The sequence below is a fragment of the Saimiri boliviensis genome, chromosome 12, assembly GCF_048565385.1.
Source record: "Saimiri boliviensis isolate mSaiBol1 chromosome 12, mSaiBol1.pri, whole genome shotgun sequence".
In the NCBI taxonomy this organism is placed as follows: Eukaryota; Metazoa; Chordata; class Mammalia; order Primates; family Cebidae; genus Saimiri; species Saimiri boliviensis.
In genome coordinates, this window is record NC_133460.1 from 27,976,806 (window position 1) to 27,999,451 (window position 22,646).

General features: G+C 37.8%; 1 protein-coding gene across 10 annotated transcripts in view; it reads right to left on the reverse strand.

Annotated features, from left to right (window-relative positions):
• Window positions 1-987: 987 nt before the first annotated feature.
• SHLD2 (shieldin complex subunit 2) overlaps window positions 988-22,646 on the reverse strand; it is an 86,236-nt gene continuing 64,577 nt past the window's right edge. For 9 of the 10 annotated variants that reach the window (XM_010340563.3, XM_074382176.1, XM_074382175.1 and 6 more), the window contains 6 exons: window positions 21,835-22,029; window positions 21,533-21,667; window positions 16,584-16,790; window positions 12,758-12,986; window positions 5,802-5,917; window positions 988-1,968 (listed from right to left, as the gene is read on the reverse strand). In XM_010340563.3, the coding sequence (XP_010338865.1) occupies window positions 1,769-1,968; window positions 5,802-5,917; window positions 12,758-12,986; window positions 16,584-16,790; window positions 21,533-21,667; window positions 21,835-22,029 (1,082 nt within the window). In that variant the 3' untranslated portion in view covers window positions 988-1,768. The remainder of the gene's footprint in view (window positions 1,969-5,801; window positions 5,918-12,757; window positions 12,987-16,583; window positions 16,791-21,532; window positions 21,668-21,834; window positions 22,030-22,646) is intronic. The other variant, XM_003929958.4, reaches the window with a different exon arrangement.

The window sequence follows — 22,646 nt, forward strand, 5'->3', positions numbered from 1 at the left end:
AAGGGCACTAATCCCATTCACAATGGCAGAGCCCTTGTGACCTAATCACCTCACAGATGCCCCACTTCTGAATGCCATCATGTTAGAGATTAGGTTTCAACATAAGAATTTTGGGGTGACACATTCAGACCACAGCAGGAGCAATGAGCTGATCCTAATCCCAATTAAATGCCCATAACTTCTGCAGGTAGCTCAGCTTCCTAAGGACTGGAAGAAATGGTTCCCAACCTAAATAAGGGCTCCTGGAAATATGTGTTAACTCATGAAATACATACCAACAACTGTGAAGAGATGTTGGTGTGACCTGCTGTCTCACTTGAAATGGTTTAAGGATTTCTTCCAAATGGGATGTGGAGAGCCATCTATTCCAGGGAATTATGTCCTGGTTGAGGTAGGGATTCGGTCCCCACTTGAGGACAAAGTGAGGCAGGGCGCACTTAAGAGAACAGCCCTCTTGGTTGGCCTATATTGACTGCGCAGATTTTATATCAGAATTCCAAATCTCTGCCTAGTGTGGATATAGTTGAGAGAGCACGGATTAGAAGGTGTCAACTACAGGCTCAAGTTTCATCACCCATTAGATGAATCATTAAAGAGAGTCAATGATTTTGTTTGACTTCCAGTCTCTCTACATACAAAATGGAGTCAGTTCTTTCTCTACCCACCTTACTAGTTGCTAGACAAAACCTTCGCAATCATTTGCTCTAATTCCCTTATCTTCCCCACAAAGAAATCATCAGTTTAAAGCCTTGTTGTTACCTTTCCCCATCACAGAACCCTCTTGAGGATTTGTTGAAAGCTATGGATCCTTCTCCACAGAAACACACATTTGTGTGTGTTTGCTCCCACAAAGGCATTTTTGCATATTATTTTTGAAAGAATCACAAAACTCCTGTGGTTCTTTCTTAGGAAAGCCAAGTTAAAAAACAACCACCACCACCTCTGAACCAAAGGAATTTTTAAAAACATACACAGAGCAAAATAAGCTTGTTCATGTCATTATAAATTTAATTATCTCCAGGCAATATGATAATCCATTAACATTCAGCATACTCTTAAATTAGAGAATAAGTACCACTCGATACTTTCTCATTAGTCACTACCATTTGACATGAGTTTCTTCCACAATCAGAATGACAGAACAGATTGCTACATGTTTGCTGGTAAATACATTCAGTAAGGCACTAGACATGAACTAACAACAGAATGCTCTTCCCCGCTTTAATGAATTGAAACATGATCGCCTTTCCTTCATTTTCAATGCTTTTTAAAGACATGCTTGTCTTGAACTTGTTTAAACATAGGTTTATATAAACAAATTCATTAATCACGTACAGTTATAATCAAGGAAATGCTTTCACATCGACAGTTTATTAGGTGGGGATAAGCGAAAGCACTGCCACCGTTTCTGAGGGAATGTCTTCTGTGTGGTTCTCTGTTCATACTTAGTACAATGCCTGGAACGTACCAGGGCTAAATACAGTGAACAAATGGGCAAACCTTTAATGCCCAGGGATCTGCCATATATTGCCTTGACTGGTAGATTATTTATCCAGAAGAAAGGAAGAAACCAAAAAACAGAAAACAATCTTTTTAAATCTCACAGGATTTTCTTAGAAAAAAGTTTTAATTTATATATTTAGTGCAATTCTCTTTGTAAAATATATTTATTTAAAAATCCAAAGCAAAAGCCCTGTCATTCATTTATTTCAAAAGAAATCATTTCAGTACTTCTTCCTTAAAATACCTGCAATTTCTTCCTCTGGCCTCAGAGAAGGGCATTGGCTCCATGCTTTACAATGTCAGGATAAAAATCCAGGAGGGAGAAATCTTGTTGTAATGGATAGCTGTTTTCATCTAACACAAAAAGGCTCTGAATCTTCAATATACAAGGTTCCGCGCTGACTGCCAACAATGAGTGGAACAGGTCTGCCACCACCATCCCATAGGTGATCTCTGAAGAAGGAACTGCAGAAGGCGAAAACACAGAGCCCTCAATATCGCTGCCAGCTTGATAGGAGCACACACATTGAAGGGCTTCATTTTTTCTCTTGGTTCCTTAAGTCTCAAACCCATTTTAAATTTCTCTTTCTGGTCAGTAGCGGTGGCTTACACCTGTAATACCAACACTTCGGGAGGCTGAGGCAGCTGGATCACTTGAGGTCAGGAGTTCAAGACATGCCTGGCCAACACAGTAAAACCCCATCTCTACTAAAAATACAAAAATTATCCAGGAGTGGTGGCACATGCCTGTAATTCCAGCTACTCAGGAGGCTGAGGCAGAAGAATCACTTGAACCCAGGAGGTGAAGGTTGCAGTCAGCCGAGATCACATCACTGCACTCCAGCCTGAGCAACAGAGCAAGACTCTGTCTAAATAAATCAATAAGTAAGTAAACTACTTTTCCTACACTTTTCCTTTCTAGTTACAAGCTATTGAGGCAACTCCAGAGTGACACCATGTGATTCCACTGACACAAGAAACAGGTCCAGATAACACACCATTCAGACCAACAGCAGTTCTGGTTATGGTACAGTATATCAAGAGAGTGTTCTTACCCAATCCACAGCTCTTATCACAGTTATTTATGCATACATTTATTTTTTTATCTAAAACAATCTTGAATTGGTCCTTTAAGAAATTCTGAATCTCAGTAATAAAAAAATACTAAAAGTATAGGTAAATGTGTCATTTTATTTTGTATTTGTCTTATACTCTTCCTCTCACTTTTTTAGGACATCTTGAGGAAGGAGACCCAGACATCTGGGATCACCTCCCCACTTGACTTCCACACGGCATTTCAATAGAAGAAAAGGCTGGCCGACTGGTGCCTCCTGAATCACCTTCCTGTAGATGGCAGGCTTGGTATTGGGAGAACTCTCCAGAAGACATTGTTTTTACTTAAACAAGATCAAACCCCCCACCCCACTCCTCCATCCGGAGACCAGAACCTTTCCACATGTGATTCGTAAAACTGTAAACCCGAAACCCTTTCATATGTGATTTCTAAAACTGTAAACCCGAAATCTTTTCAAATGTGATTCCTAAAGCTGTAAATCCAAAACCCTTTTACTCGTGATTTCTAAGGCTGTAAGCCTGAGATTCTTTCATGTGTAATATCTAGAGTGTAAGCCTATATAAAAGCAGAACCTTCCTTTGTTAGACAAGCTGGGTTTAGAAAAATCATTGCCTGGCTCCCAGCAGTAATAATAAACCTCTTCCTTCCCATTCGGTGTTCAAGAGCTCTGTTTCTCATGGCCGTTCCTGCTACAATCTAATCAAGACATTTGGCAGGTTGTTCAATACCAGACTGACAGGGCACCATCAACCATGCTCAGACCATACTAACTCCCTGACAAGTATCAGTCTTTCCTGGATGGGGGCTGGAAGACCAATGACATATTTTGGGGGGCATGAGAATTCTCTACAATAAGTAACTTTTTTTTTTTATTGCATTTTAGGTTTTGGGATACATGTGAAGAACATGCAAGATTGTTGCATAGGTACACACATGGCAGTGTGGTTTGCTGTCTTCCGTCCCCTCACCTGTATCTGTCATTTCTCCCCATGCTATCTCTTCCCACCTCCCCACCCCCCCGTCCCTCCCCCATTTCCCCCCAACGGACCCCAGTGTGTAGTGTTCCCCTCCCTGTGTCCATGTGTTCTCATTGTTCAACACCCGCCTATGAGTGAGAATATACGGTGTTTGATTTTCTGCTCAATAAGTAACTTTTAAAGTTTGTATCTTCACTGTGATAAACTAAAAAATAACCAATATTAGTAATAATCTAGATGGTCTGATGACCACTTTATAACAATGACATTTTCACTTATGGTCACAATCTAATTAATGCCAAGAAGTACAACTTCGATTGTCTCAAGAATGGACGAAACACTGAAGTATATGTGATATGAGAATAATGCTTCCCTAAGAGATAAAGACTACCTTATGTAAAAAAGAAGAGATAACACTGAAAATATATAAATAACATTCAGAAAAGGAATGAAAATAGACAAATGAATAAAAATAAAATAAGGAAAATGGAGGGAAAAAAAGAAGAGAGGCTTCTAATTAGGATGTAAAAAACTAAAAAGAGTGTGGCTCCCACCTGAACAGTTACTAGAAAAAGCTGAATAAATATAAAATCATCATTTTCTTGAATATACATGAGAACCAAGGTTGTAAAATAGCCAAAAAGACTGAAACATGAGGAGACAGGTGCCTCCAGGGAGATAGAACGGGAGCACAGGTTCACTTGGGGCAGGCCTTGGGAAGAAGACAGGTACTCCATACAGGCAGGAAGGAAGAATGTGATTAATTTTTATTAATAAATTAATTGCAAAAAGTCAAGGAATTGCCAGTGCCACCTGCATCTGCATCCTCACAGGCTCTTCCACATGGTACTTCTCACCTCCACCAGGTGTTCACAAACTGAGGGCAGGGCAAGACATCAGAGAAAGCTTATAACTACAAAACAGAAGACACCATCCTGCCTCCCCTTTAAGGAACAAAAGCCTTCAACTGCTGGCCGAAGGACACCAAATCCTGTTGCCCCAGGGTATAGGGGAGGAACCAATACAGATAGGGAAAGAAAAAAGAAAAAAAAAAAAAAAAAAAAAAAGCCTTCATCCTCAGGGAGGGTTAGAAAACCACCCTGAGTGAAACCATTAGTGGTCCCCTACTGCTGCAGCAGGGCCAGGACCACAGAAGACCCACCAAAGACACAAGGCAGAGCTCAGCTGACACCACCACATAAGGGACAGGGCTACCAAGAAAGCACCATATACAAGATCCTGTATAAGATTGGGGCTGGACCAGAGTCAAAAAGGAACAATTCTGCAAGGATTGTTCCCACAAGGTTAGGATGCACCTCCCACAAGGTTAGGATGCACCAAATAACAACCAACAAAAGCTCTTGCAACTTGGGGAGGTGCAAGAACACGGAGAGCAACTCTTTCTGAGGCCCAGGTGCAGAGTGAAGGGCTAAGCTGATGGTGGAGCAGTAATCCTGGGGAACCACTTCCCACTATAAGCACAAGATAATACTAGAAGAACTTGAAACCAGTCGTGACCTGAAGGTAACCAGAGAAACAACAAAACCTGAATCCAACTCAACATAGACAAGACTGACCATCCTGCTCACCCCTCACCTCCAGTAAAGGACCAGAAGAGGCATGCCTGTTTCCAGGTACAAATACTATTTACCTCAGTTTGTACTGTTCTATTTAATATGTGCAATGTTCAGCATGCAAGCAAAAATTACTGGACACCCCCCACTTAAATAAAAAACAAGAAAAACAATCCACTATTAAAAGATAAAGCAATTATAGAACCAGATTAGCTCATCAGGTTAGAGGATCTGAGGCTAATGAGAACAGGAATGGAGTGTGAATACCTGAGAAATAGATTACCTTTGCTTTGTTCTTAGCCACTGACAACTAAGACATCATGGCTGAAGATCCTGCAAATCCATCCTACTGACAGTGAACTATCTTCGTAGATATTGTGTCATACATTCACTTACTTCACTCTTATAAAACCAGAGTTAAGTAAACTAGTTTTTGTTTACCAATTGGAAATGTAGGTTAAGAGGAAATTAGGTCCCTCCCACTATTCATGTACTAACAGGTGTAAAGCAAATCAACCTTTTAACTTACATAGGCTTGTATTTCACTGAAGCTATATCCTTCTGCTTTTATATGGACAGAAAAACTCTTAAAAGTACAGTACTCCTTCTGTTCCAATAAACCATTTATACTCCTGAATTAAACAATCTCTTGATGGCACACTGATATATTACCTATCACTCTGTTGAGGCAGTCTGCAGAAATGTTGAGAAGAATCTTCTCTATCAGCTGTGATCCTACACGGATGCAAACATCATGACTTCCATCAACTACAGTCATTAAGGCTGGCCTACAAAACAGTAAACAACACACAATCTTCAAAAAGATTTTCAAATAAAAGAAATGCTTAAATGAAAAATAATTTCAAAAAGCACTTCATTTTTATGAAGGATTAATTTCAATTCCTAAAACAACTCTAGGATGTTCTGTGACATCCTAGAAACAAAAAAGGGTTTTTTCCCCAAGAGTTTCAAATGATAAATTAATATATTTTATTTATTCTACATCCATTTTTAAATTTCAGATACTAATATAAAAATATATTAAACTAGGCCTGGTGCGGTGGCTCACACCTGTAATCCCAGCACTTTGGGAGGCTGAGGCGGGCGGATCACAAGGTCAAGAGATCGAGACCATCCTGGCCAACACAGTGAAACTCCGTCTCCACTAAAAATACAAAACTTAGCTGGGCGTGGTGGTGCGCACCTGTAGTCCCAGCTACTTGGGAGGCTGAGACAGGAGAATTGCTTGAACCCAGCAGGTGGAGGTTGCGGTGAGCCAAGATCATCATGCCACTGCACTCCAGCCTAGCACCTGACAACAGAGCAAGACTCTGTCTCAAAAAAAAAAAAAAATGTGTGTGTGTGTGTGTGTGTGTGTAACTTTTATAAATTTTTTTAGAAATAAAAATAATAATAAACATCACATATTTCACAATCACAATTTTAAGTTATTTTTTTCTGCTGGATTCTTTCTTATCAGAAATAAACTGTTTTGCATAACCATAAACAGGAAACTGGATTAACCATTTTCAGTGCTTCCTAAATCTTAATGCTATGTGGCTGATAAAAAGAATGAAAAAGATTTACAAATGCTATTAGGGAAGAAGCAACAGGATAGATTCTAAGGAATAACAGTATGAACAATATTTTTCTGTCTATATGGTTCTAAAGAAAAGAATACACATGTGCTGGGATGAGCATAAGAAATCACTGTCAGGAGATACAAAAAACCTTCTCACCAGCATGGAAGTAGCTCTGGTGGGAGAGGGTTGGATGGTGAAGGAGACTTTTGCTCATTGTTTTGTAACCTCCTATGCAGTGTGCATTTTAACTATGGCATGTGGTACCTATTTTAGAACTACATTAATTTTTTTTCTTTTTTCTTTTCTTTCTTTGAGATGGAGTCTCGCTCTTGTCGCCCAGGCTAGAGTACAGTGGTACAATCTCAGCTCACTTCAACCTCTGCCTCCCAGGTTCAAGCGATTCTCCTGCCTCATCCTACCAAGTAGCTGAGATGACAGGTGCCTGCCACAATGCCCAGCTAATTTTTGTATTTTTAGAAGAGACAGGGTTTCACTCTGTTGGCTAGGCTGGTCTCGAACTCCTCAGGTTTCACTATGCTGGCTAGGCTGGTCTCTCTGACCTCAGGTGATCCGCCCACCTCAGCCTCCCAAAGTGCTGGGATTACAGCCATGAGTCACTATGCCTGGCCAGAACTACATTAACTTTTTAAAAATAAATTGAGAACAGAATTCAGAAACAGGCTCATTAGCAGAGAAATTTAGTGTAACAGAGCTAAAACATGATTTTCCCCCGAAAAACCTGCTTCCCCCTACTGATTTTCCCCCCGAAGAACCTGCTTCCCTCTTTATGCACACAAAGACTCTAGGTCCCTTCCTCTTTTCACTTTATACTCCTTCCTCAGCCTCTCTCTCCCTCCATTATTTATTTCAACAAATACAAACTGATTATCTATCATGGACTGTGGTAAGCTCTGGGTATTTACTAGTGAACAAGACAAATCTGGTTCCTTCATTCAAGGAACATAAAACTGTAGTGAAATAGGAAGAAAATAAGCAGGTGTGGTGGCTCATGCCTGGAATCCCAGTGCTTTGGGATGCCAAGGTAAGGAGGACTGCTTGAGACCAGGAGTTTGAGACAAGCCTTGGCAATGTAGTGAGACCTCATCTCTACAAAAAAGAAAAGGAAAAATAAATAAAATGAGCTTTTCAACAGTGGTGCCAAGATAACTAAACAGGGATGGAACAGTCTTTTCAAAAATTCATGCTGGGACAACTAGATACCACATGCAAAAGAATAAAATTAGACCCCTTCCTTACCCCATACACAAAAAATAGAAAATAAACCTAAACGTAAGAGCTAAAGCTACTAAACTCTTAGAAGAAAATATGGGAGCAAATCACAAACTTTGGCTTAGAAATGACACCTTTCTTAGATATGACCCAAAAGCACATGCAACAAAAAGAAAAACAGAATAAGAAGTACTGACAAGGATATGGAGAAACTATAACCCTCAGATTACTGGTGAGAATGTAAAACTGCACAGCAATTTTGGAAAACACTCTGGCAGTTCCTCAAAAGGTTAAACAGTTACTATATGACCCAGAAATTCCACCACTCTTAGATATATAACCAAGAGAAATGAACACACATATCCACACAAAAACTTATACACAAATGTTTAGAGGAGCATCATTCATAAAGCCAAAGAGTAGGAACAACCCAATTCTCAACTGATGAATGGAGAAATAAAATGTGGTATATGCATACAATGCAATATTATTTTGCAGTGGAAAGGAATGAAGTACTGATACATGCTACAACATGGATGGACCTTGAAAACATCATGCTAAGTGAAGCCAGTCACAAAAAATCACATATTATATAACATTTATGTAAAATGTCTAGAACAGGCAAATCTATGGAGACAGAAAACAGATTTGTAGTTGACATGGGTTGCAGGGCATGGGGAATGGAGAGTGACTGCTAATGAGTATGAGGCTTTGTACAGGCCTGGGTGATGAAAATGTCCTAACTGGTTGTGGTGACAGCTACACAGCCCTGGGAATATATTAAAGCCATTGAATTGTATATGTCAGAAGATTAATTTGATGGCATATGAATTTTACTTCAGTAAAAATGCTTTTTGGAAAAGACAGTATGTAACAAATTACAATAAGCACACCCAGGCGACTATAACAGAAACTTAAGGAGGGTGGCTAGGAAAGGCCTCTCTGATTAAGCAGCATTTAATCTAAGACATGAAGAAACCAGCCTTGTGGAGTCAGACAGAGGGAAGAAATTTGAGAACATCCTAAGGATACAAATCAAAATGTCTGAAGAACTGAGAGAAGGAAGGCCATGTGGCTGGAACGCCAGGTGACGGAGAGTGGCAGCACATGAGACTGCAGAGGCAATAAGCTTAAGGAGATGAGTAATGGACGAAGCAAGGGGTAATCACACTGCCGGTGGGTGGAGAATGAAGGAGAGGAAGCAAGACCAGAAGAAGCCCCACCAAGAGCCTGCTGGTGTGCTGGTTTTCACAAGAGGCAGTAGTGACTTAGATACGGCCGGAGTGGCTGGGCGTGGTGGCTCACACCTGTAATCCCAGTACTTTGGGAGGCCAAGGCAGGCGGATCACCTGGGGTCGGTGTTTGAGACCAGCCTGACCAACCCAGAGAAACCCCATGGAGAAATTCCGTCTCTACTAAAAATACAAAATTAGCAAAGAATATGATGCCTGGAGGAGAAAACCAGGGTGAAGATGTAAGTACAAACATGGAAACAGCTGTGATCATCCAGGCAGAATGTACAGAAAGAATAAGAGGGAGGACAAAGACGAGGACCCAGGATTGACCCAGAATTTAAAGAGGGGTTAGAAGAAGCTGAGAAGGACAGGCCTGAGAGATAGGTTAAAAAGCCAGGAGGAGGTTATTTCAAGAAGGAGGAAGCGGCCTGGCATGCTGAATATAACTGAGAGCCAGTCAGAGCAGGGAAAAGAAGTATCCATGCCTCAGGCAACATCAAATGTGTCAGTAACTTCCACAAAAGCAGCTTCTGCAGCATGGTGGGAGTAGAATGGAATAACTGAAGTGAACCCAAAAACATAAAAGGGAGAGAGAATATATTTACAACTCTTCAACAAAGTTTGGCTGGGTATAAAACAGAATCAAAAAATGAAGGGATATGAGGGTAATGTAATTTTAGTGGATGATTTTGGTTTTTAATATGAGAAGTATGGGAGTGTGTTTATAGGCTGGTAAGAATAATCCATCAGGAGAGGTAATAACTGAAGATTAAGAAAGAAAAACAAAACAGGGTGCAGAAACCAATGAAGAGTTCAATCACCACAAATAACTCTATAAACCTAGCCCAGACTTCTCTTGCAAATTGCATTTCTGTACATCTAACCACTTTCCAACTTGTTATGTCTCAGCAACTCAAGCTCAATAGGATTGGGTTACTCGTTTTAATAAATAATCTTACGGTTCACCCAATTGTCAGTAATATGTAATGTACCTGTGGCTCCCTCTTTACCTACCACTCTATCACTACATCTTACCAACACTATTTTCCAACCATTCTCAAATCTGTTCACTTCTTTCCATTCCCACCACTTCCTCTCTAGTCAAGCTACCATCATCTCTCCTCCAAAATAAGGCAACAGCCTGTTACCTCTTCTCTGTACTAGCTTCGTTTTAATCCACTCTCCAATATGCAGCTAAACTCACTTCTGATAAGGAGAATTTGGTGGAAGTAATGCCACATGACTTCTGAGGCTAGATAACAAAAAGGTTGGCTTCCACCTGGAACTCTCTTTCTTGCCTTTCCTGCTCTGGGGAAATAAGCTGCCACTTTGTGAGAACATTCAGGCAGCCTGTGGAGACACCCAAGTGAAGAGGAACTCAACTTGCTAGCCATATGAATGAACCACTTTGGAAATGAATCCTCCAACCAGTTAAGTCTTCAAATGACTGCAGTCCCAGCCTACACCTTGACTACAACCACTTGAAAGACCCAAACATTTCCTAGTGCTGCCTAAATAGGAGCCTTAACTGTGGTTTGACCTGCTGGTTTTTTTGTTTTTTTTTTGTTGTTTTTTTTGCTTCTAGAACAGAAAAATAAATATATTTCTGGTGTTCCAAAAACATAAATTTGAATATCCCATAGAAACATTGTTAAAAATGGTATTTGAGTTCTAGGATAACTTTAAGAACAGGAACTGTGCTATTTACATGTTCATTTAACAAATATCTGTGGCCTCGTATGTGACTCAAACACAGTATCTAATGTTGCTTCCATTGGAAAATCAGCTCCAATTTACAACCAATATAAAATATGATCAACTCATTCATAGTTGGGGACTGTTATGCCACACAAATGTTCATTAAGTGTTTCATAGACTACCAAGCTTCTTGGGCACAATAAGTCTACTTAGATCAACCAGCATGACAGCCACAGTAAATATGTGATATGTGAACATACATGGATTCCTAATAAATATTTGAGCATTAGAAAAATAATCAGTGAGAATTTCCTCTTATTCAGTTTGCTGACTGAAAAATGTAGATGCCTTTGGAGTCACATACTTGGTTTGTGAAGGGAGTTTGTTAATTTCATTATTTTCTTTTCAAGGAAGACTTATCATCTGGACTCTAAACCTAACAACTTAAAGGCTTTTAAATAAACATGACCAATCAACATTCTAGCAAAACAACAAACCAGCACTACATCTTTCATGTGGTATAGTTTAGGAAGAGATCTTACATACCTCATACTAGTTATGCCATAATCAGGTGATACTGATCTGTGAAGTCCTTCTCTTGAACAGTCATTTTGTAAAGTAAAGATTCAAAGGCCCTCCTACCCATAAGGAATAGTATTGGGCAACATTTATGTCGAATAAATGCTTATATTGAATAGAAACATTTGGAATGATATAAATAAGTTACCTATACATACTTTTGAAGGGACTTAACTATTAATAAATCAATGTTTGTTACATATCATGCATTTTTTGTTTTGATTTTGAGGTAGGTCTCACTCTGTTGCCTAGGCTGGAGTACAGTAGTACAAACATCGCTCACTGTAACAATCCATCTCCTGAGCTCAAATGATCCTCCCGCCTTAGCCTCCCAAGTAACTGGGATTACAGGCCTATGTCACCATGCCCAGGTTTTTTGTTTTTTTTTTTTTGGTAGAGATGGGGTTTTCTCCTATGTTTACCAGGCTGGTCTTAAACCCCTGGGTTCAAGCAATCTGCTCACCCCAGTTTCCCAAAATGCTGGGATTACAGGCGTAAGCCACCACACCCAGCCTACCATGAATCTGAATTCAATTTTCTTTTCCACAAAAGCAACTTTCACAGTAATAGCAAAATTCATTCACTTATTTGTAACAAATACAATATCTGTAAAGGTAAATAAGGTTTACAAATTAAGCTTCTATAACTTTTCTTGAAGTATGCCATGATAACGTGTAGAATATACCTGCATTTAGTTTTTAGATCCTATGGTATTTAGAAATAATCAGGAGCATAAAATGCTGAGCACTATTTTGTAAACACATGTAATTTGTAAGGTAAAAAGAAAAATATCATCTGAGCTTCTGACTACCTACTATTCAAAAAACAACGTGTTTTTCACTGAGCTGGTTAGCAGTTTTACCATACAAGATTCATTTGCTATCTTTAATTTCTAAGGTAAAGGTGGGAAAACAGGCTAAATGTCTTAATAGCTTCAACAACAACTCAGGGGTGAGATCATATGATACTTTTAGTCCTTAAATTCTAATTATATGTTAAGGTGGGAAAATGAGTTATTTATAAGCCACTTAGATCTTGGTTAAAAAGTAAACCATGGAAAATGTTTCTTCAGTACAGCGGTTTAAAGACAATAAAATCTCCAGATTACTGCTTTAAGAAACTCCTGTAATGATTCCTGGGAAATTTTTGCTTCCATAAATAGGTATCTATCACATGGGGAAAATTTTATTTTCTTCGACTAGTTCAGTTAATCATTTTTAGGAAGAGTAAGGGTTTACAGAACTAATTTTTCCATATTTATAATCATTATTTTCCATCAAATTGGCTTGCTTAGTTGCCTTACCTATAGTACGTTTTCTTCATAGTAAATGGCAAGCAGCTAAAACATTGTTTGTAGATCCTGTTCTCATCTGTTTCTAGTTCCAATCCACATTTTGCACAGCCAGTATACACGATGTTGGGAAGAGAAGAGAAAATACTCTTCAGAGAACTGTGAGCATTTAGAGCTATCTTCTGAGCTGCTGTAATAGGAAATGCCAGCTCTGAAATCTGGGCTTTAATTAGAACCACTCCTATAAAAGACAAACAGATATATTTTACATTATTGGGCCAAAATTATAACTTTAATTTACAAACATGGCTAGTTTGAGAGTTGATTTACAGTCACCTATAGTAAACGGATAGACTGAGGTCTTATTCTTGGTCTTCTTTACTTTTTTCCTAGAATCTAAGGGCAGGGGGGCCTGGCTGCAACTGAGAGCAGGTTTACTTGGCTAATTTGGCTCAACATGTGGGTGTTTCCTTCCTCTCCATCCTCTGGAATCTTGCAAAATAAGTTCAATAATTCCTTTAGAAAAAATCCCTTCGAATACTTGAAACTAGCTAACATGCCCTCTCTCCTTGTCCTGTCTTCTGTCTTTTTAATTGATCATAGTCAAAAGCCAAATAGGAGGTGAGTTTTTCTTCTCTCTACCTAAAAATATCAATAGCTTTTCCTCTTTTAAACTTTTTTCCAACTTCCCACTCATCATCATCTATATACTCTGGGTGTGGTTTATAGCCACATGAGCACTGAAAGTTCTCATTTATTATTCATTTCTCAGGTGACTCATGAGAAACCTCAAGCATATTCATTCACTACTGATGGCTCATCCATTCACAGGTAAAGAAATACTGAACATTACTTCTCCTACACATTATCTTTTCCTAATTTACTTTTGTCTTACTGTGTACTGGTGAGGTCTATGAGTTTTTCTGAGCATTATTCTCCTTTTCTCTCCATAGTCAGTTTAAAGGCTTCTTTGAGCCTTAAGCCTTCAAATTTGTTCTTCGTCATCCTCTTAGAAGTAAGAACACTCCAGGTCAAGAACTAATCACTCTGGTCTCCTATTGTTTTCTGGTTATCTCTTTCAGAGTCCAGTTAATAACGAGTCTCCTGTTCTTAACTTCTTCCATTTGCTTTAGTCTTTCAATGCCCAAAGATGGTATCATCATCATATATGTATCACATATCCCTACATGAGTTAGCAGGAGTGGGTAACAAATATGTAACAAACTGTAGAAGATTCAATATCACATCTTTCCAAAGACATGCTGAATCACCAAAAAACTATTTTTTGTTTTTTTGTTTTCATACAGTGTCTCACTCTGTCATCCAGGCTGGAGTTCAGTGGTGTAATCTTGACTGCAGCCTCAACCTCCCTGGGCTCAAGCGATCCTCCCACCTCAGCTTTCTGAGTTGGACTACAGGCACAAGCCACCACACCTGTCTAATTTTTATATTTTTTGTAGAGAGAGGGATTTGCCATGTTGCCCAGGCTGACCTCCAACTCATGGGCTCAAGCCATCCACTCTTCTTGGCCTCCCAGAGTGCTGAGATTACAGGCTTGAGCCAATGTGTCTGGCCTAAAAAATTATTTTTTTAAAAAAATTCAATTTTTATTTTAGATTCAGGGGCTACATGTGCAGGTTTGTTACGTGGGTATATCGTCACCCAAGTAGAGTCTCCTGTAGTAAGCAGAGTACCCAACAGTTTTTCAACCCTTGCTCTCCTCCCTCCACTCAAAAGGTACTTTTTTTTTTTTTAAGACAGAGTCTCACTGTGTCACCCAGGCTGGAATGCAGTGGCACAATCTCGGCTCACTGCAACTTCCACCTCCTGGGTTCAAGTGATTTTCCTGCCTCAGCCTCCCAAGTAGCTGTGACTACAGGTACCCACCATCACACCCGGCTAATAGAGACAGCGTTTCACCACACTGGCCAGGGTCTCAAACTCCTGACCTCAAATGATCCACCCACGTCAGCCTCCCAAAGTGAGCCATCCCACCCAGCCTCAAAAATTCTTAATAATTCAATAATTTTAAAAGAATGTTCACATAATCCTATCATTTTATAAATTTACACACCTCTTGAATTAAAAGGTCATGCTGAATGTGGACTCTGCTTTCAAGGGGGTCACTCCAGCTGAGCACTGAAATTCTGCTGGCGGTAAGATGAGGCACTGGGTAAGCATCTTCATTTCTTTACGAGCAATCAGGCCTAGCTTCATCCCCCTCTGTTTAGCAAGCAGACTCTCCTAGGAAATGCTCCCATGCTGATCTCTCTTTCTCCTTTTATTTAACTATAAAATAGGTTAGGAAAAAAGTTGCTTCTATTTTCATATTGTCTCTCCATTTTTGCCTTAAAAACACATACACTATGACAGAAACTATGAATTCAGCCCTTATAGCTGAACATAGTTCAGAGAATGAACTAGGCTAAAAGAGAGTGAAAAGGGCTAAATGGGCCTCTGTGAACAAAGCCTCTGAAGGACTGATTTTAACAGCATAGTTTTGGCATGGCTTCCCAATGAGGAGCACACCTCCAGGGTTTCCAAGAACACATACGATTCCTGGACACGTGCTCAAACAAGTGGGGATATATCCTCAGAACCTTTCATCATCAGCGTGATGGCTGCCTATTTTGCTGTTGTCCATGATGTTATTTCTAAACCTAATTCTAGGACCTCAATCCCAGCAGACAACTGTTTTGTATAAGCAGTAAATAACAAAGTTGACTTCTCCATGGTGCCAAACTAAACATCTCTGCAAAGTAATGTAGCCCCTCAACTGTGTCTGGCATTCCTTCCTGTGGTGACCACCTCTATATGTCTGTGGAGTTTGTGGAGCAGAGCACTGGAGGGACACATAAATATGGAACTAGCTTGGGAACTTACATGATGCTATAACATTACCCAAGATTTTACCAGTTAGTATAAATCTAGAGTCTTTTATGGCCATAAGCAACTTCAATTTTTGAAAGTGGTATGAAAATTTATAGTATAAAAGCTTATAAATTCTCTATCATCTGTGTTTATCTTCCAGAAATATTATTACTTTAAATTATCTGCTAGTATTAGTAAATGTTTCAGTGTAGAACTAGGAATAAGGAGTTCTTCTCTGAGAATGAAATCTGTATTTAATTAAAGGTTGGGTTTTTTGAGAGGTGTTACCTTTGTTTTCTACCTGTATTCTCCTTAGTGTAGTTTTATGATATAACAATGCTAAACTGTAATCATATATTGGAAAACATATATACATACATGTGTGAATTAACCCAACTAGTAAAATTTTAATCTGGCATTTGGCCAAGATAATGAAGGAACTGAATTTACATTCCCATTTGGGATATAATAAAAAAAAATAAGTATTTGTTCTTTGTCCCTGGTTCCTGGCACACAGTTCCTAAAACTCTAGTTATTTGCAAATATTTGTATTTCACTTTTATATAGAATTATATACATTTTTACTTTTGCTTATATTAAAACTAACAGTGGGCTGGGTGTGGTGGCTCATGCCTGTAATCCCAGCACTTTGGAAGGCCAAGGCAAGAGGCTCACTTGAGTCCAGGAATTTGAGATCAGACTCTGCAACATAAGGAGACTCTGTCTCTACCAAAAATAAAAAAAAATTAAAAAAAAAAAAAGCTGGGTGTGTGGCATGCACTGATGGTATGCACTAGCTTTCCCTTCTCTTCCCAGCTACTCGAAAGGCTGAGGTGGGAGAATCACTTACACCTGGGAGGTGGAGGCTGCAGTGAGCCGTGTTCACACCACTGGATTCCAGCCTGGGCAACAGAGCAAGACCCTGTCTCAAAAGAAATTAAAATGGCAAAATTTATAAAGATCTTACCTGAACACTTATCCTCTAGGTGGGTTGCTAAGTCTGATATCTTCACAAAGGAGGGTGCACTTTTTTGAAATTTTGCTTTAAATGTAATTGCCCTTTTATCATCATCAAACAAGCACTCACAGGATGACCAAGGTGTTGTATGCAATTCTAGGTTTTCTAGTGTGTAATTGCGCTGAACAAAAAGATATTTAAATTCCCAAATATAACCTTAAACAAAAACAATAAAAACAAAAGTCACCAAAAAGGAAAAAGTCTTGGCTTAGTATCAGATTAAATAGATTGATCTGATTAAGTCAGTTGAATACTAAATAATCTTTTATCACCAAAGAATTTGGGTATAAAAAGACAAAATATGAATGGTACATTAAGACAATATAAGGATGATAGAGATTTTGTTTTTCTTTTGAGATGGGGTCTCATTCTGTCACCCAAGAGTGCAGTGGCGCAATCATGGCTCACTGCAACCCCTGCCTCCCAGGTTCAAGTGATTCTCCTGGCTCAGCCTCCTGAGAAGCTGGGATTACAGGCACATGCCACCACTCCTGGCTAATTTTTGCATTTTTGGTAGAGATGGGGTTTTTGATTTGCCCAACTCGGCCTCCCAAAGTGCTGGAATTACAGGCATGAGCCACCACACCTGGTCGCTAAAGATAATTTTAATAAAATATTTTCTGAAGATTCCTTGCCCTTCTGAACGTTCATCATTTATAACTGACTGCTTTACAAAGTAGAAAATTCTCATGTATGTTTCTATAGGTAAAGTTTTGATTTGTTTTGTTAAAGAAAGGACACTGACATGAACCCAAGAATAATATCTCACTCATATTTCAATACCTTAGTTATGTTACTTAGACAACTTTTCTAGAACAAAAAGCATTTAGACACAATAGCACCTATTTTTAACTCTCAGTAACAATTCTAATTTTTAAAGCCACAGTAACACAGACTTTGCCCAATAATCATATTCTGTATTAGTAAACTCAATTTTAAAAATAATAAAACAAACGAGGGTTTCTTAGCATTAATTTTTCTGATAACATCAGCTGTCTTTTTAGTTTCCCACTTACTTCAGGCCAGAAATCTTATTTACTACACCTACCCATCTCCTTAGTTTCTTTCACTGGAGATTTTTTTTTTTTTTTTGGTGGGAAATTATAAAACATATCAGTAAATCTTAAAGACAGAGCATCACTAACTAGAACTAAAGCATATATTCCAAGTTATTGCTTAAAACCAATCACTAAAATAGCTTTCTTGTCTTATTACAAAATACATGCTTAGAAAAGTAAGCTAACAGAAGCCAAGTAAATAAACATATAGCAGCCATAATCTCAACACCCTAAACATCCTAATAAATAATCTCAACACCCTAAATAAACATTTTAGCGGACAACCAGTTGTTTAGGATTTTATTTATTGAGATTGACTTAATATGTCAAATATAGTTTTATATGTGTGTATTATTCTACATCGCTTTTAAATATTACATAATATGCCATTTGTCCAGACACACCAAAATCTTAAAAATTATTACAGCAAGGATCTATTTTGAGGGGTTCTGGTTGTTTTTTATTTTTCACTATTATACATGATACCATGATAAATCCATTTTTAGCTACATCTTTATAATAGTTACGATAAATTCCTAGAGCTATAATTATTGAACAAAAGTATCAATTTTTTCATATCAACTGTTAGTTATCTACAAGAAAGCTTCTGTCAATTTGCATTTCCAATAGTTGATGACAGTAGCAATTTTCCCATATCTTCTCTATCAATTTCTTAAAAGAAAAATCATCTATCATTATTACTTTGTGTGTTTTCAGTTACTTGTAAGAACAATGTTTCCATATATTTAATGGGCTTTTTTTTTTTTTTGGAGACGGAGTTTTGCTCTCGTTGCCCAGGTTGAGTGCAGTGGCGCGATCTTGGCTCACTGCAACCTCCGCCTCCCAGGTTCAAGCAATTCTCCAGCCTCAGCCTCCTGAGTAGCTGGGGATTAGAGGCATGCACCACCATGCCCAGCTAATTTTGTATTTTTAGTAGAGATGGGGATTCTCCATGTTGGTCAGGCTGGTCTTGAATTCCCAACCTCAGGTGATCTGCCCACCTCGGCCTCCCAAAGGGTTAAGATTACAGGCATGAGCCACCACACCGGGCCCTAATGGCTATTTTTATTTCTTCTTTAGGGATTTGCCTGCTCATATCCTTTCCCCATTTATCTCTATACGTATATGTCTTTTGCTCACTGCATTATTTTGTGACAATGGAATTTTCTTTCTTTTTTTTTTTTTGGTTGCCTTTCAATTCTGTATATGGTAGTTTATAAGTATAATAGTTTTTGTTGCTGCATTTTATGTACTCTACCAACCTTTGTGTTACACATAAGTCTGCCTATATTTTCTTCTACTATTCACTGTTTCATTATTTCATATTTGAATCTTTAATGCATCTGAAATTCATTTTGGCACAAACATAAAGTAAAAATTTAATTCTATTTTTTCTCAAATTGTTAGCTACATTTTCCAAACATTATTCTTTCATTTTAAAAAGCAAACAGTTTTAATTTTATTTTTAATTATAAAATAAAATATGTTTATTGTAAAGTATTTCAACAGTAAAAGAAAACGGAGGTAACAGTGAAACAAGACTGACCACATTTTAATAAGCAGGCTAATAGGTACTTAAGTTCATTATGCTTAAGTATTCTCTCTACTTTTGTATATGCTTGAAGGCTTTAGAATAAAAGTTTTTAAAAGTAAATGCAGATGCTCACATACACATAAAATTCAAACTAAAGGTATAAAGAAAAAAAGCTGGGCACAGTGGCACATGCCTGTAATCCCAACACTTTTGCAGTCCAAGGTGGGCACATCACCTGAGGTTGGGGGTTCAAGACCAGCCTGAGCAACATGGAGAAACCCCATCTCTTTCTTCTACATACAGAAATAACCACTCCTACCATTCTGGTATAGATACATATTTCCAGATTTTTAAATGTACATACATAGTTATAGATACATTTTTATTAAAATGAGATCCTATTATACATATAGGGTTTTCTTGAAAATTTTTATTAACTTATATAAACATGAAAATAATATTTATTATATGTTAACGTAATATATTTTCTATACATCAAGTTTTATAATCTACTTTTTTTTTTTTTTTAGATGAAACAGGGTCTTACTGTGTTGCACAAGTTGGTCTTGAACTCTTGGGCTCAAGCAATACACCCTCCTCAGCCTCCCAAAGTACTGAGCTAACAAGCATGAATCACTGCACCTGGTCTATAATCTACTTTTTAAACTAAGTAATACATTACATATATCTTTCTAAGCTAATGAATTTTTGAATCTTTCTAAGCTAACACACATTTTTGGTAGTGAATATCTTTTATGTATTTGCCCAGACCACAAATGATTCCCTTGACTGTTTTCCCATCTACTGAAATAAGCTCAAACTCTCATATTTGTATTGTGTGACCTTGTCTTCCTGGTCACAATTTTTTTAAACAAATTTACTCTGGGCAATCAGATTCTCTTTGCTGGGAATTTGGAAATGAAGCTGGTCTCTTCAAAAGTAAAAGGAAATAAAAACCTTCAAAATTGGTATTTTTCTCTTAAAAAAGATGGATGTGAGGTGTTGAAGTAGACGTTAAAACTTTAAAATGCATAAAAACATAAAAAGAAAAGAAAAATATAAAACCATCAGATTTCATTTTAAAAAAAAACTTTAAAACAATGCTTATAAATAAAGGTGTGCTGGATGAATTAATGCACAAAGAACAACATCTTAATTCCTGGATTCATATGTTTTCAATACTAACCTAAACACCATAGAATCACCTAGAGACAACTGTCATTTCTTTCCTATTAACCAAAAAACTATTAAATTTAAAAGAATATTCACATTACATGAAGCAATCTATTTTGTTATGGCTCCACTATACCTGTGACCCACATTCTTGTGTAGCATGCACTAGACTTGTGTTCTAGGCTATGGTGCTCAATGATCATAGTCTATCATTGATACACGTTTGTCAGCTTGCTCAACCAAACAAACATCTGTCCCTGTTTGATCCTAACATAAAAGTCAAAAGTTAGATTTATCTCAAATCCTAGTCATAGCTATTAATGATTAAGAGAGACAATGTGACAGATCCTACCTCCAAATAACGATTTGGAAGGCGGAAGTTTGGAAAGAGACATTAACTCTTTCAGGTAAATAACAATAAGTAATATACTGAATCAATCTCTAAATTAATTTAGCAGGGAAAAGTAACTCATAAGCCACAAATGAAACTGTCTTTGATTGTTACAACTAAAGGATCTCACGACAGCAAAGAGAAGATATTACACTATTTTAATGAAATATCAATTCCATTTAATTCAATATACCATAAATAATTTATGCTTTAAAGAAAAACATAATCATGGGTCATATTTTAACACTGACCATTCTAGGGATAGCTAAAAAGTAAATGCTTTTAAAACAACTATAATAAAAACATGAAAAACAGTAATTTATTGAACAGTAACTGTGACTTGAAAAAGTTAAGATAACTCCCCTGAAATCTGCGTTATAACCAGAGAGTTTATTTATCGGAGTACTTTGGGTGAAAAAATTGCAGAAGCTTCTCCAGAACTAAATGTCTAAAGAACATTATTTGGAGGAGGTAAGATCTTAACTAAAAAGGTAAAGTAGTGTATCTGGGAATAAATGTAAACCTTTATTTCACCACCAATAATTATTGAGGACTTACTCCATAACTGAATTGCTACAAGAGATACAAAATTTTAACAGAAGACATTTGCAGAAGAATATTTAATCATGATCATTGTATTTCAAATGCTGTCTAGTTTCCCAAGATCTTCTCCATCTCGGGTTCATAAACATTAATCATTTACTGAAATATAAATAGGATAAATGCTTTTTGGTGTGTTTACCTTTTTTCCTTTGAAGTTGAGGGTACCAGGCTGCTCCAGGACCCCATAATACAAGCACATAACGTTGATCTTGAGCCTGTTCCACTGTTAACATAATTTTTTTCTGCTTTTGTCCTCTATAACTGTATACTGCCTCTGGAAAAGGAAAATGAGTACCTTAGTTGGCATTACTCTATCATATGTGATACCATACTTTAATAGCTGATGATACATATATAGTGATAACCAAATGGTACACTAAGATGGTCTTGTATCTTAATTTTTCCATAATCTACAATTAAGGAGGCAGTCAAAATGTTTACCTGTCAGTACAGTGAAATTAACAACTCTTACTACTGCGTGGACTAACATGTCAGGCTGAAGGTGCTCCAAGTCTACAAAGTCTATGCTGTTTACCCTCTGAGGCTGCCTTGGAGGAAGATCTCTGAGGTAGGAGTGTTCTGAGAAGACATATGCCAGTAAGTCTTGAAGTACAGCAACACTAACTACACTGGAATCTAAGGAGGAAAAAAACATACAGACAGACAAAAGATGACAACATTATATTTTTCTTGACAAAATAATATTTTTTAGAACTGTATTTTATGTTGTAAAGTATGATTAGATATACAACATGGTTTTGTTTTCTCTAAAACACGTATAATAGCTAAGTCTTGAATCAGTTTAGATATAAAAATAAACTTGGTGTTTTTAACCAATGGAAATGGAATTATTTACTATCCCCAAAAAACTTGTGCTGTTCCCTTACTTCTCTACTTTGTTAATAACATCATTTTTCTATCAATAAACCAAACACAAAATTTCTGTTCTTTTTTGACTCCACCACGCTGCAACAGCCAATCAGTTCCCCAGGACTTGGAATCTGATTTGATCCTGCTTTCCTAGCTATTCCCAGCCTCTGCCATTCTTCCTCAAGCCCCAGGGGACTTCCCTTCTGAAACAAGCTCAGAGCCACCTCTCTGATTCTCTCCCGGAGTGTGCCTTACTCTTTCCACAGCAAGGCCTCTGTCCCCACCAATTTCCAGTTGCAAGTCTGTCACTCTCTTTTCTCCCTACCCAATACCACATAGAATGACGACCACTATAGACTCACAGTGCTGCTTCTCTCCCTGAG